The sequence below is a fragment of the Athene noctua genome, chromosome 1 (genome assembly GCF_965140245.1).
Source record: "Athene noctua chromosome 1, bAthNoc1.hap1.1, whole genome shotgun sequence".
Lineage (NCBI taxonomy): Eukaryota > Metazoa > Chordata > Aves > Strigiformes > Strigidae > Athene > Athene noctua.
In genome coordinates, this window is record NC_134037.1 from 201,107,573 (window position 1) to 201,119,889 (window position 12,317).

The window sequence follows — 12,317 nt, forward strand, 5'->3', positions numbered from 1 at the left end:
GCAGGCTCTGAGAATGACCTTACTTGTACAGCAGCTGGGCTGGGGGAACAGGCAGAGCCAGTCTCAGTCGCCTCCACCAGCGCAGCAGCTGAGCCAGAGAGACAGCCAGTGCCGGTATCAGTCGCCCCGATACAGAAAACAAAATATACCAGAAAGTCAGCTCGCAAAGTGGGGGATGGGGATGAGCCAGGCCCAGCACGGGAACAGGAGGAAGGGCCAGAGGTGATCGTCCAATCTCTATCCCTGACTGAGCTGCGAGATATGCGGAGAGATTTCGGCCGCCTGGGAGGCGAGCAGATTTGCACATGGCTGCTCCGATGCTGGGACAATGGAGCCAGTGCTTTTGAAATGGAGGGGAGAGAGGCCAAGCAGCTGGGGTCTTTGGCCAAGGATGCTGGCATCAATAGGGAAATAGGGAGACAGACTCAAACCCTCAGCCTTTGGAAGCGACTCCTGCTCAGTGTAAGGGAGAGGCACCCCTACAAGGATGATATCCTATGTCAGCTAAGCAAATGGACCGACATTGAGAAGGGAATTCAGAATCTCAGGGAACTGGCTGTGTTTGACATGATTTATGGTGATCTGAATGATGAGCAGTCACCCATGGACCCAGATCAGGCCCCTTGCACACACCTGATGTGGCGAAAGTTCCTGAAGAGCGCACCAGAAGCACACTCGAAAGTATTGGCAATAGTGTCCTGGTGGACAGACACCCACACTCTTAACAGTGGATGGAGTGGTTGGCAAGCTCCGGCAATATGAGGGAAATCTCTCTTCATCTCAATGTTCCTGGGTCTCAGCTGTGGAGGAACTGTCTCCGAGGCTCCAGAAAATGGAAGAGGACGTGTCCTGCATTCCACCTGCATGGGCTGATGTCTCAGCCATTAGAAGTAGATGTTTCCTCACCCAAGAGAAAGGCAGCAGAAGGTACACTCCACGAGGCACCCTGTGGTTTTTCCTCCTGACCACGGAGAAAACATGAGGAGGTGGGATGGACAGCCCACTGCCATCCTAGCTGCACAAGTAGAGCAGCTGAAAGGGAAGACCATCACGAAAGGGGAGTCCTCCAAGAAAAGCGCAGCTCCAGCGTCCAGTCGGAAATCCCCCAGACAGAATAGAATGGTGAACGTTATGTCTGACCCTCTTGAGGGCACCAGTAAATCGTTCTTGCAAGAAGTGAGTGATGATGAGCAGGATTAGAGGGGCCCTGCCTCCAGCCAGGTAGAGGAAAGGGATAATCGGATTTACTGGACAGTGTGGATCCGATGGCCTGGCACGTCAGACCCACAAGAATATAAGGCTTTGGTGGACACTGGCACACAGTGCACCCTGATGCCATCAAGCTACAGTGAGGTTGAACCCATCTGTATCTCCGGAGTGACAGGGGGATCCCAACAGCTGAGCCTATTGGAAGCTGAAGTGAGCCTGACTGGGAGGGACTGGCATAAGCACCCCATTGTGACTGGCCCAGATGCCCCGTGCATCCTGGGCATAGACTATCTCAGGAGAGGGTACTTCAAAGACCAAAAGGGTACCGGTGGGCTTTTGGTGTGGCTGCCCTGGAGGAGGTTGAACAGTTGTCCACCTTACCCGGCCTCTCAGAGGATCCCTCAAGGTTGAGGAGCAGTGAGTGCCGATTGCTACCAGGACGGTGCACCGGCGGCAGTACCGCACCAACCGAGATTCCCTGGTCCCCATCCATCAGCTGATCCATCAACTAGAAAGCCAGAAGGTGATCAGCAAAACTCACTCACCCTTCAACAGCCCTATATGGCCAGTGAGAAAGCCTAATGGCAAGTGGAGGCTAACTGTGGACTACCGTGGCCTGAATGAAGTTACGCCAGCCATGAGTGCTGCAGTGCCGGACATGCTAGAGCTCCAGTATGAACTGGAGTCGAAGGCAGCCAAGTGGTATGCCAGGATTGACATTGCTAACACGTTCTTCTCCATTCCGATAGCGCCAGAGTGCAGGCCACAGTTTGCGTTCACTTGGAGAGGCATCCAGTACACCTGGAATCGATTGCCCCAGGGGTGGAACCACAGCTCCACCACTTGCCATGGACTGGTCCGTACTGCACTGGAGAAAGGTGGGGCTCCAGAACACCTGCAGTACATTGATGACATCATTGTATGGGGGAACACAGCCGAGGAAGTCTTTGAGAAAGGGAAGAAGATAATTGAAATCCTCCTGAAGGCCTGCTTTGCCATTAAGCAAAAGAAAGTTACGAGGCCGGCAAAAGAGATTTAGTTACAACCTCTAAAAAGGAGACTCAGTCTTTCCTGGGCACTGTGGGGTTCTGGAGGATGCACATCCCGAACTACAGCCTGATTGTGAGCCCTCTCTACCACGTAACCCGTAAGAAGAACGATTTTGAATGGGGCCCTGAGCAACAACAATCCTTTGAACAAATTAAGCGGGAGATTGCCCAGGCAGTAGCCCTCGGGCCAGTCCGGGAAGGGCAGGAGGTTAAGAACATGCTCTACACCGCAGCCGGGGAGAATGGCCCTACCTGGAGCCTCTGGCAGAGAGCACCTGGGGAGACCCGAGGCCGACCTCTAGGCTTTTGGAGCCGGGGATACAAAGGCTCTGAAGCTAATTACACACCACCTGAGAAGGAGATACTGGCAGCGTATGAAGGAGTTCGGGCTGCCTCAGAAGTGGTCGGCACTGAAACACAGCTCCTCCTGGCACCCCGACTGCCGGTGCTGGGGTGGATGTTCAAAGGAAAGGCCTCCTCCACGCATCATGCAACCAATGACACGTGGAGTAAATGGGTTGCACTGATAACACAATGGGCTCGAACAGGGAACCCCAGCCACCCAGGGATACTAGAGGTGATCACGAACTGGCCAGAGAGCAAAGATTCTGGGATGTCACCAGAACAGGAGGTGACACGTGCTAAGGAGGCCCCACCATATAACGAGCTGCCAGATGAGGAGAAGCGATATGTCCTGTTCACTGATGGGTCTTGTCGCATTGTGGGAAAACATCGACGGTGGAAGGCTGCGTTATGGAGTCCCACACGACGGGTCACTGAAGCTGCTGAGGGACAGGGTGAATCGAGCCAGTTCACAGAGGTGAAAGCCATCCAGCTTGCTTTGGATACTGCTGAGCGGGAAAGTGGCCGAGGCTCTACCTCTACACCGACTCGTGGGCGATGGCAAATACCCTGTGGAAATGGTTGCAGCAATGGAAACAGAACAACTGGCAACGTAAGGGTAAAACCGTCTGGGCTGCTGAAGTGTGGCAGGATATTGCAGCCCGTGTGGAAAACCTCATTGTGAAGGTGCGCCATGTGGATGCCCATGTACCCAAGAGTCGGGCCACTGATGAACATCGACACAACCACCAGGCAGACCAAGCGGCTAAGATTAGGTGGACTTGGACTGGCAGCGCAAAGGTGACTGTTCATAGCCCGGTGGGCCCATGAGACCTCGGGCCACCAAGGAAGAGATGCAACATACAGGTGGGCTCGAGATCGAGGGGTGGACCTCACCATTGACACCATTGCAGAGATCATCCATGGATATGAGACGTGTGCTGCAATCAAACATGCCAAGCCGGTGAAGCCCCAGTGAAATGGAGAGCGATGGCTGAAATATAGATATGGAGAGGCCTGGCAGATCGACTACATCACACTGCCACAGACCCGCCACAGGAAGCGCCACGTGCTCGCAATGGTGGAAGTAACCACTGGATGGCTGGAAACTTACCCAGCGCCCCACGCCACTGCCCGGAACACCATCCTGAGCCTTGAAACACAAGTCCTGTGGCGACACGGCACCCCAGAGAGAATTGAGTCAGACAACGGGACCCACTTCCAAAACAACCTCATAAATGCCTGGGCAGAAGAACACGGCATTGAGTGGGTCTACCATATCCCCTACCACGCACCAGCCTCTGGGAAGATCGAGCGCTACAATGGACTGTTAAAAACCACATTGAAAGCACTGGGAGGTGGGACCTTCAAACACCGGGACATGCATCTAGCAAAGGCCTCCTGGCTGGTCAACGCAAGAGGATCTGCCAGTCGAGCTGACCCGACTCAGTCAAAACCTCCATGTGTTGTAGATGGGGATAAAGTCCCTGTGGTGTGCATGAGGAATATATTGGGAAAAATGGTCTTTGTTTAGTTCTGCGCCAGGCAAAGGCAAAGGCAAACCCATCCACGGGATTGCTTGTGCTCAAGTACCTGGGTGTACCTGGTGGATGATGCAGGACAGTGGAGAGGTTTGGTGCATACCACAGGGGGACTTGATTCTGGGTGAGAACATGCCGTGAATTATGCTGTGCCTTTGTAAATTGTTATTTTGTTATTGTTAACTGCTAAATGGCAGCTGGACATGACGCAGATGGTATAGAATAAAGGGGTGGATTATGTCCTGGTTCAGCTAGGATAGGGTTAAGTTTCCCCAGCAGAGAGGGGGGAGGGATCTCCAGCCGGGTTATTCATACCATGCTGAGGTCAGGTCCAGCACAGCAGTGCGGGAAGGTTTCCTTTGTGGCTTTGGTTGTGGGAAGAACACGAGGCAGGCTAGCTGTGTTCACTGCAGTATTTCTCTGTACATCTTTTGTCTTGTTTACTGTTATTACTGTTTATTGTTGTTATTATTGCTATTGTTGTTGTTCAGATTGTTTATTACACTGTTGTATTAAATTTCTCCTTATTTTAACCCCAGAGTATGTGCCCTACTCGGTCCAAGGGTGGGGGAGGGACAATGGCAACGTGGTCTCCAGTCCCAGTAGGGCCTAAACTAAACTATCACATAATAGCACTTTACGAGATGGAAGTGCTGACATATAATTCATATTACAACAAAAATGTAAATGATTACAAGAAGAAAAATCATTAAAATTACTCCAACAGTTCATTATGACTCAGGTTCAAGACTGAAAAAAAAAAAAAAGCCAAACAAAAAACGGAAACAAAATCTTGCCAGAAAACAGTGGCTTTTTGGAAAAATATTTCTATTAACATTCATGTGTATTTCTATTAGTCACAAGATGGAAGTCAAGCACTGACACTGAAGATTGAACTATAGGCCAGTACAAGGGAAAATGTTATGTTAATATAGGCAAGTGGATTGGAATGAACTGTCTTATTTTATGAAAATTAATGGATAATTAATAGATAATTAACCACAAAGGGAGACAAGCCAAAATAATGTTGCGTAATACACAGGAAGGAGAGTTATCTAGGGTAATCTTACTTGAACAAGGTAGAGCTGGTGCTACTGGCATATCTAGCTGGGAAAAAATCTGCATGAGGAATAGTAATTTTAATTTTTAGGCTTACAAACCACCATATATGGAATTAATTTGAATTTTTGTGTAGGGATTTTTTTCACATAAACTGCGATGGTTTTCTGTAAATTGCCATCCTCTAGCATGTCCTTGATTTTTAAGAAAAAGGCGATCATACAAAAAACTGGGATCTAAAAAGCTTTTAAAAGTTACATAACAAAAACTTCAGAATGCATTGAACACTAGAAAAGTATTTGAAACCACTAGAATAATTGAAATGCAAATTGCTACATAAATTGTTGTCTCAAACACATCTATATATATTTTATGTCACATTCTTTTTCTGATTTTGAAACACATTACTATAATTTTTACTTCAATATGTACTAGCAAATATACAATGTGACTGCATTAGCATTACTTTGAGAAGAAGTTCCTAATTTTTTAATATTTATTACAACCTAGATGACCGCACTGACTATGTGTTCAGGGACTATTTCACCCAGAAAAATTCTACAAGTACATGTATTAAACTAGAATTACAGTGGTGATCATTGCAGCCATATCACGATCCTAAAGTCACCTTTAAACAGATACAGGCAATTTAGTTTTTTGAACTATAAGCTATGTCAATGAATGTATTCTGCTGCAGGTATTTTTGCCAGTGGAGTAACAGAATTTCTTCTGATTGTGTCACTGTAATTAAAACTGGCAAAACTTTCCAGCATAAACCTTAGGTTTGCTGTACTGGTGAAATGCTGGGATTTCAACCCCAAGCCCCAAATTGAGGTTGACATATGGGTGATTCCCACAGCCCTTCCCAAAGAGGGGGTGAGTTTGCCTTTGGGCTTCCCTCCAGGGTGCGGCCGGCCTGGCAGGGAGAGCCATTGGGTAAATGAGCCCCAGGTGTCTGCATTAAGTAAGCAAAGGTCTGGTGTCCCACTGAGGGATAAAAGCTGGGACCACTTGCAGGCAGGGGCAGTGTCTGTCTGTGAGGTGGATGCACTTTGCAGAGTTCCCTGTTGGGGAAGGACCTCCAGCCTCCCTGGGACTGGGCTCCAGTCAGGTCTGGCCTTTGTAAGGGTGGGCTGTGTAGAGATTCAGTATGTGACTTCCTTGGTCTTATGTGTTTGGCTTGTCAACTTGGTTGTCTCCCATCCCGTCTATGAGAGACTGCATGTCATCATATATTCCACCAATTGTTGGTTGTGCGGTGTCATTGTTGGGGTCAGTGGGACTGACGTTGATTATGCATAATCTGACTTGTTTGTACCCCCAGAGCCCACCCATGTACTGACCCTTTTGTATCAAATACAATTTGGTTATTTGTTCATCTTTATGCTGGCTGTGTCCTTTATGCTAGGCCTAATCATTGGCAAAACAACTGGTCAACTCTTAAAAAAACCCCCTCATGATGTTAGTAAAAACTTCTCCTTTAGCTAATTTACTGGGTCAACCTTCCAAGAAACTCATACTGGTAATAGAAAGACAAATGTTGATTATGTGACAATGTGGTCTCCAATACAAAGCCAGCTTCCTATTTGTTGGTCTCTACTACTGCCCATTTTCATGGGCCAGGTTCCATCATTTTATTAGTAATAAATAATATCTTTGTAAAACATCAAGAAGCACTCGGATAAGGTGGCAATGCATTCATTAATAGTACTTCACAAACACATTTGTAAATCCTTATAATGAAATGCTGTTACCACTTATATAATGCAATGAGCAAAGGCCATTTCCTGCAAATTACTGTCCTGGGCATAAGTTGCAAAGTTTTGGTAGCAGAGGGGATCCCTGAGGGAAGAGGCCACATGCTGACCTCTGCTGGACACAAGTGGTTTCACCCAGCTCCACAATGGACCCACCACAGGACGCAGCTGATCCTACTGGCCAAACTGGTGGTGCCTCTGTGAAAGTATACTTTAGAAAGCACAGAAAATGCCACAGGGAGAGAAGAACAGGGAACAAAAAGTCTGAGGAGCAGAAGAGGGACCACCAAGGCCTGAGGAGTAGAATGGCAGAGCAGGCACTGCCACTCTGAAGGGACTTTAATTATTTCTCTTTGCTACTTCTTCCTTCTTGCTCTTGTGGAGCATATGGAGGACCTACACTGGAGCAGGTACGCCCCAGGAAGGACTGCAGCCTGTGGATAGAGTCACACCAGAGCAGATATTTCCCTGAAGGGACTGTGGCCCTTGGAGGAGCTATGCTTGAGCAGCTACACCCCTGAAGGTACTGCAGCTTGTGGAGGACCCATGCTGAAGTACAGGAAAAGAGCAAGAAGGAAGGAGTGGCAGAGAGAAATAACTTCAACTCTGCCCTGTGCCACTCATATCTCACTATAGGGATTAAGTGTAATTTGCAGCAATAACAAGGGAGAAGAGGTGCTTGGAGTGAAGTTGAGTTTCAGAAAGGGGGAGGAGAGGTGTTTTCCTTAAGTATATAAATGTTTGCTTCCTTTTATTGGTTTTGTTTCTTGATACTCAAATTGATCCTCAAATATTTATATCAATTGACAATAAATTAAATTCAATTCCCAAGCTGTCTATTCTGTCTTGTTCTTCCTATTGTCTTCCCCCACCACCAGGGGTGGTGGGGAGCAGAATTTGAGAGTGCGCAAGGCAGCTCAGTGGGTGCCAGCTAGGGCCAACCCACAACAGTTACCTTCCTAGTCCACCCCTCCTAAATCAGGTAGGCAAAAGTAACCAGGAGCTTGGTAGAAGAACTAGGATAAAAATGTTCTAATATAATTAGTGTTTCACAATAACAGAAATTGAGGTGAATTAACCCAATGCTTGCCTAAAAGAAATGAGGTCTGCTTGATAACCTAGCATAACACAAACATAGTGACTGCTAAACTTTTTTTTCTACCTGAGTAAAGATACTGACCTTCAGTTCATATCTTCATAGTGTTCTTCCAGAAATAAATACTGCAATTTAATCTAGAACCAGCAAAATTAGGTTTGTTGACAGAGCACATGCTATTCATAATTGTTTGTTCATAATTTTTGAGTCTGCTTTTGAATATTGCTCTCTTCTGAGACATGGCCACAAAGCAATATGGCCACAACAGAGTTTTATCAACTCTTGTAAAATTTACCACCTCAGTTTAAACATACTTCCTTATGTCAGAAAATATGATGGAGAATGGATACAATATAGAATAAAACAATGGTAAATGTGGGTTATTATTGTGCACTCCTCTTTGCAGCACAAAAAGATTTGGTTTGGTACACAAGAATAGCACGGACATTCATCTTCATCCTAGCATATTGCACATCGTTCTATAGACACCTTTAATAGAGTACAAAGGATGAAACTCCTTCCTTTCAACATTAGGCATTGAAAAGATAAAAATTTAGTTGAAACCAGTCACCTAGGCTGCCTCTCCGTCAGGCAGACTGGTGGCACTCTGCAGGATAATTCAGTGTATTTTAAGAATATGTCTACTATAATTTGGAAGAATAACACTTTGTAAAGTTTTGAATGGTTGAGGTTGGAAGGGATGTCTGGAGGGTGTCTGGTCCAACCCTCCTTCTCAAGCAGAGCAGGGACATGTAGAGCTGGTTGTCCAGGACCATGTCCAGATGGGGTTTGAGTATCTCCAAGAACACACAGACAGGATTCACAGATTAACAAACACAGTTCAAATTATAATCTGGCCTCAGTCCATCACTTCAACAACAGAAACACTTACAGTTTATTAGAAATTGTGGGCAGATCATGGATGATCTCTTCGTATGGCTCTTCTTGAGATAAAGTAGAAACAGCTAAAGGGTCTTTCATTTTTTCCTCCCAAACAATTTCAGCCTTCAGAAGCATTTCCTCAATAAACTCAGAAGCTGCAACATCTAAGACATTAGAACACCAAGATATCAGACAAAGAAAACAGTGCAGAAAAGCTCCTTTAAATTCAAATCTCTAGATCAGATTAAGATTAAAATTAAGCATCTGGTTGGAAAAAATGTAAATAATTGCTCAGATATTGATCATAAAATAATACTTGAAATTACTGTGAAAACAATAGTAAAATAAAATCAGTATGGAATTAAGCTGTCATTTGCAAAACCTCAAAACCATTCTCACTGTGTAGCAAACCAAAGTATTATTCACTAATTTATAGGACTTCAGGAGAAACAATATAACTGTTTTCAAGCCTGTATTTCAATGAAAACATGTTCTTAAATCTTTTTTAAACCTTCTACGTTTCTATAAACTAGATTTATATGTTCTGCACATACAGAAGTGCTGAAATGAGTTGTGTTTGCAGACCAGCCATACAGTTAACTCGACCGTGTTAAATGTGTATTAAATGTGGTTAGCTAGCTGTATTGTTAGATGATCTCAGTTTGGCCCATAGCCTTTTATACAGATACAAATTGGCATGCATCTAACCACAAACAACTTTTCTAAGGTAAAGTGTCATAAAGTTCCCTGTGAAAGTATTTTTAGGTGGTACATTATTTGAAGCATAACATATCTTGCTTTATTATGTGAAGGAGGTTTCTCCTCATAATCTGACAGAAAGATTCCATTTTCTACATTACTGGGTTCCTTCTTCATTTTATCCTAGGCATAGAAGGTTGAACAATCACATGTTTCTTATTTTCAACACTGCTATCTAGCATTACTGACATTAGCTCTGCTTTGATCACTGGGTTAGACCAGTTGATCTGAAGTCCCTTCCAAGATAATATAGTCTATAATTCTATTATCTTTAGAGCCAGCTCCCCATTGTCGTCTGTCTAAGAAGGTACTTTCTTCTGTGGAAAACAACAGGCATTACACTTCAAAACTTGATGGTGAATTTGTTTTCAGTGAACAGATATAGAGATTCAAGTTCATGAGGCTATGTATTATCAGTTGGGTCAGAGAAAGGAACTCAGTAAGAAGTCATCGAGGAAGTGTAAATGCAGCTACCACCAAGATATTGAAGAATTTACAAGGAAGAAACATAATTAAAAATAAACATGGAATGCAACAAGTGGAAGAACATGCTATCATTTGATATGACATCTCGTATGATCATGACTAGCAGTTCTCAGCAATATATGAAGAAACATATATACACACATGTGTATGCGTATATAACTCTACACATATAAACTCTATACTATATAAACTATATCTGTACACATATATATGTGTGCCCCTGTGCATATAACTAAGAAAGCAAGAAGGAAAGAAAACATTGTCACAGTAACTAGTACATACATAATATATATGCTTTTTCACCTACCTGAAGGCTTTTCATTATTGCAGTTAAGAAGATTGGGATTTGCCCAGTGCATCAAAAGCAGCTTCACAAGGCTGGTCTAAAATGGACAAAACCAGAGGTGTTTGAAATGGCAGAAGTAGGACAGGAGCAGTATGCCTGTCATTCAGTTTATCCATTCCTTCCTGCACTAGCTGAAATCGTATGATAAACCAGAGGCAACACCTCCAAAATCCCACCTTCTGCAGCTACTACATACATCTGTATAAATTACAAGAGGCAGAATAAAATACAGGTCTTGTACAATTTCAGTGTACCCTCAGCATAACTCCACTCCCAAAGTGTCCTTCCATCCTTACATGTGTAAACAAATCCGCACCAATAAGGAAAAATCTAACCCTCCTTCACCACTTGTAATGACTTAGATCACAAATATTTCTTTACGCCTAATTCAACCATTGTGTACCATCACTGCCAAAAGGGTCTGACTCACAGCTATCATGAAAGTAAATCTGTTCTCTGTCAGTAGTAGAAATTGGCATATTTATCTTATGTTTACCAAATCCATTTAACTCATTAGTAATGGTGGTAATTATAGTAGAGTATTATATAATGAAAAAGTCTAAAACATATTTTCCAATTCCTGCAAGAATGCTGCAAGCAACGGTTTTTAGCAAACACTTCTATTGCTGCACCAAAGTCTCTAGAGGCATTTCTCCATCAAAATCTGTAGTAATGTCTACCCTGATAAATTGGTTAGTCAGAAAGGAGTAAGAAACTGCACAAGGAGCAAAAAATACATTTATAACGTGAATATAGAGCTCAACTAAATGAGGGAAATGTTTGCAGTTTTGGATATATCCTAAAGCAAGCAGAATTTAAAATATAAATGTAACCAACAAGGGAGGCCAGGATGAGCTTAGGGGAGAATAAACTGTGCAGAAAAGAAATGATTATTCAGAGCAGAAGAAGAGAGCAGCTAAGGGAAAGGATAATAATTTGGCATAAACCCAATAAATAAATAAATAAATAGATAAATAAATGCTAAACAGGAAAGAAATAATTGCAATACAAATAATAAAATTCAGTATGTTTTCAGTACACAGGAGGCAATTTGCTACAAAAGACCATGATAAGGAGAAATCAGTTAAATGCAAAAAAATCCCCAAGCTCCTAATCATAGAAAAAACAGGAAAATATTGTGCAAATTGCTATAAAAATAAAAAGATCTTGCTTTCCTCAGCTTTCTAATACTGGCTTTCCATTCTGGCAATAACAACAGAAAATTCAGCAAACTGTAGAAGCAAGGAGGAAGCCATAACAGGTTTATTTCCAAATCCAATTAGCCTTGCTTTCAACTGAGAACTCTCAACACATATATCTCTGTATTTTTTCATTATGAAAAAATGGAACATGCTTAGTCAATGAGCTGACTAAATCAGCAGCGGTTGCACAATCTCGTTAACAGCCATTCTGAAAAGTGGTAGTGGTTGTAGCAAAGGAGGGGGGTTTTAAATGCACTTTCAGTTTAGTAACAATACACAGCTTTTTGGGTTACCCAAGTTTTGGATTTATGCCAGAAGAAATCCCATGCTCCAATATTAATGCTTCCTGCTACCAATGAAATATCTCCAGCTGGGAATCTTTGGTGCATGTCACCAAGGTCACTGGCAATTTCAATTACCTGCTTTTGGATACACAAAACTCTCTGTGTTAGTTTTAACCTCATTCACTTATGTTTTACAAGGAGTATTTTAAAATCCAATTGCCATATCTTCAGAACTGTGCCTAACAGAAATATTTGGAGAATAATTACAGCAAATTATCGCTATCTAAAGGGATTTCGATTGCAGA

General features: G+C 43.6%; 1 protein-coding gene across 4 annotated transcripts in view; it reads right to left on the bottom strand.

Annotated features, from left to right (window-relative positions):
• MYO16 (myosin XVI) overlaps positions 1-12,317 on the bottom strand; it is a 405,417-nt gene that overhangs the window by 199,310 nt on the left and 193,790 nt on the right. For all 4 annotated transcript variants that reach the window (XM_074930682.1, XM_074930690.1, XM_074930699.1 and 1 more), the window contains exons 8-9: positions 10,488-10,563; positions 8,946-9,099 (exon numbers count right to left, since the gene is read on the bottom strand). In XM_074930682.1, coding sequence (XP_074786783.1) covers positions 8,946-9,099; positions 10,488-10,563 — 230 coding nt within the window. The remainder of the gene's footprint in view (positions 1-8,945; positions 9,100-10,487; positions 10,564-12,317) is intronic.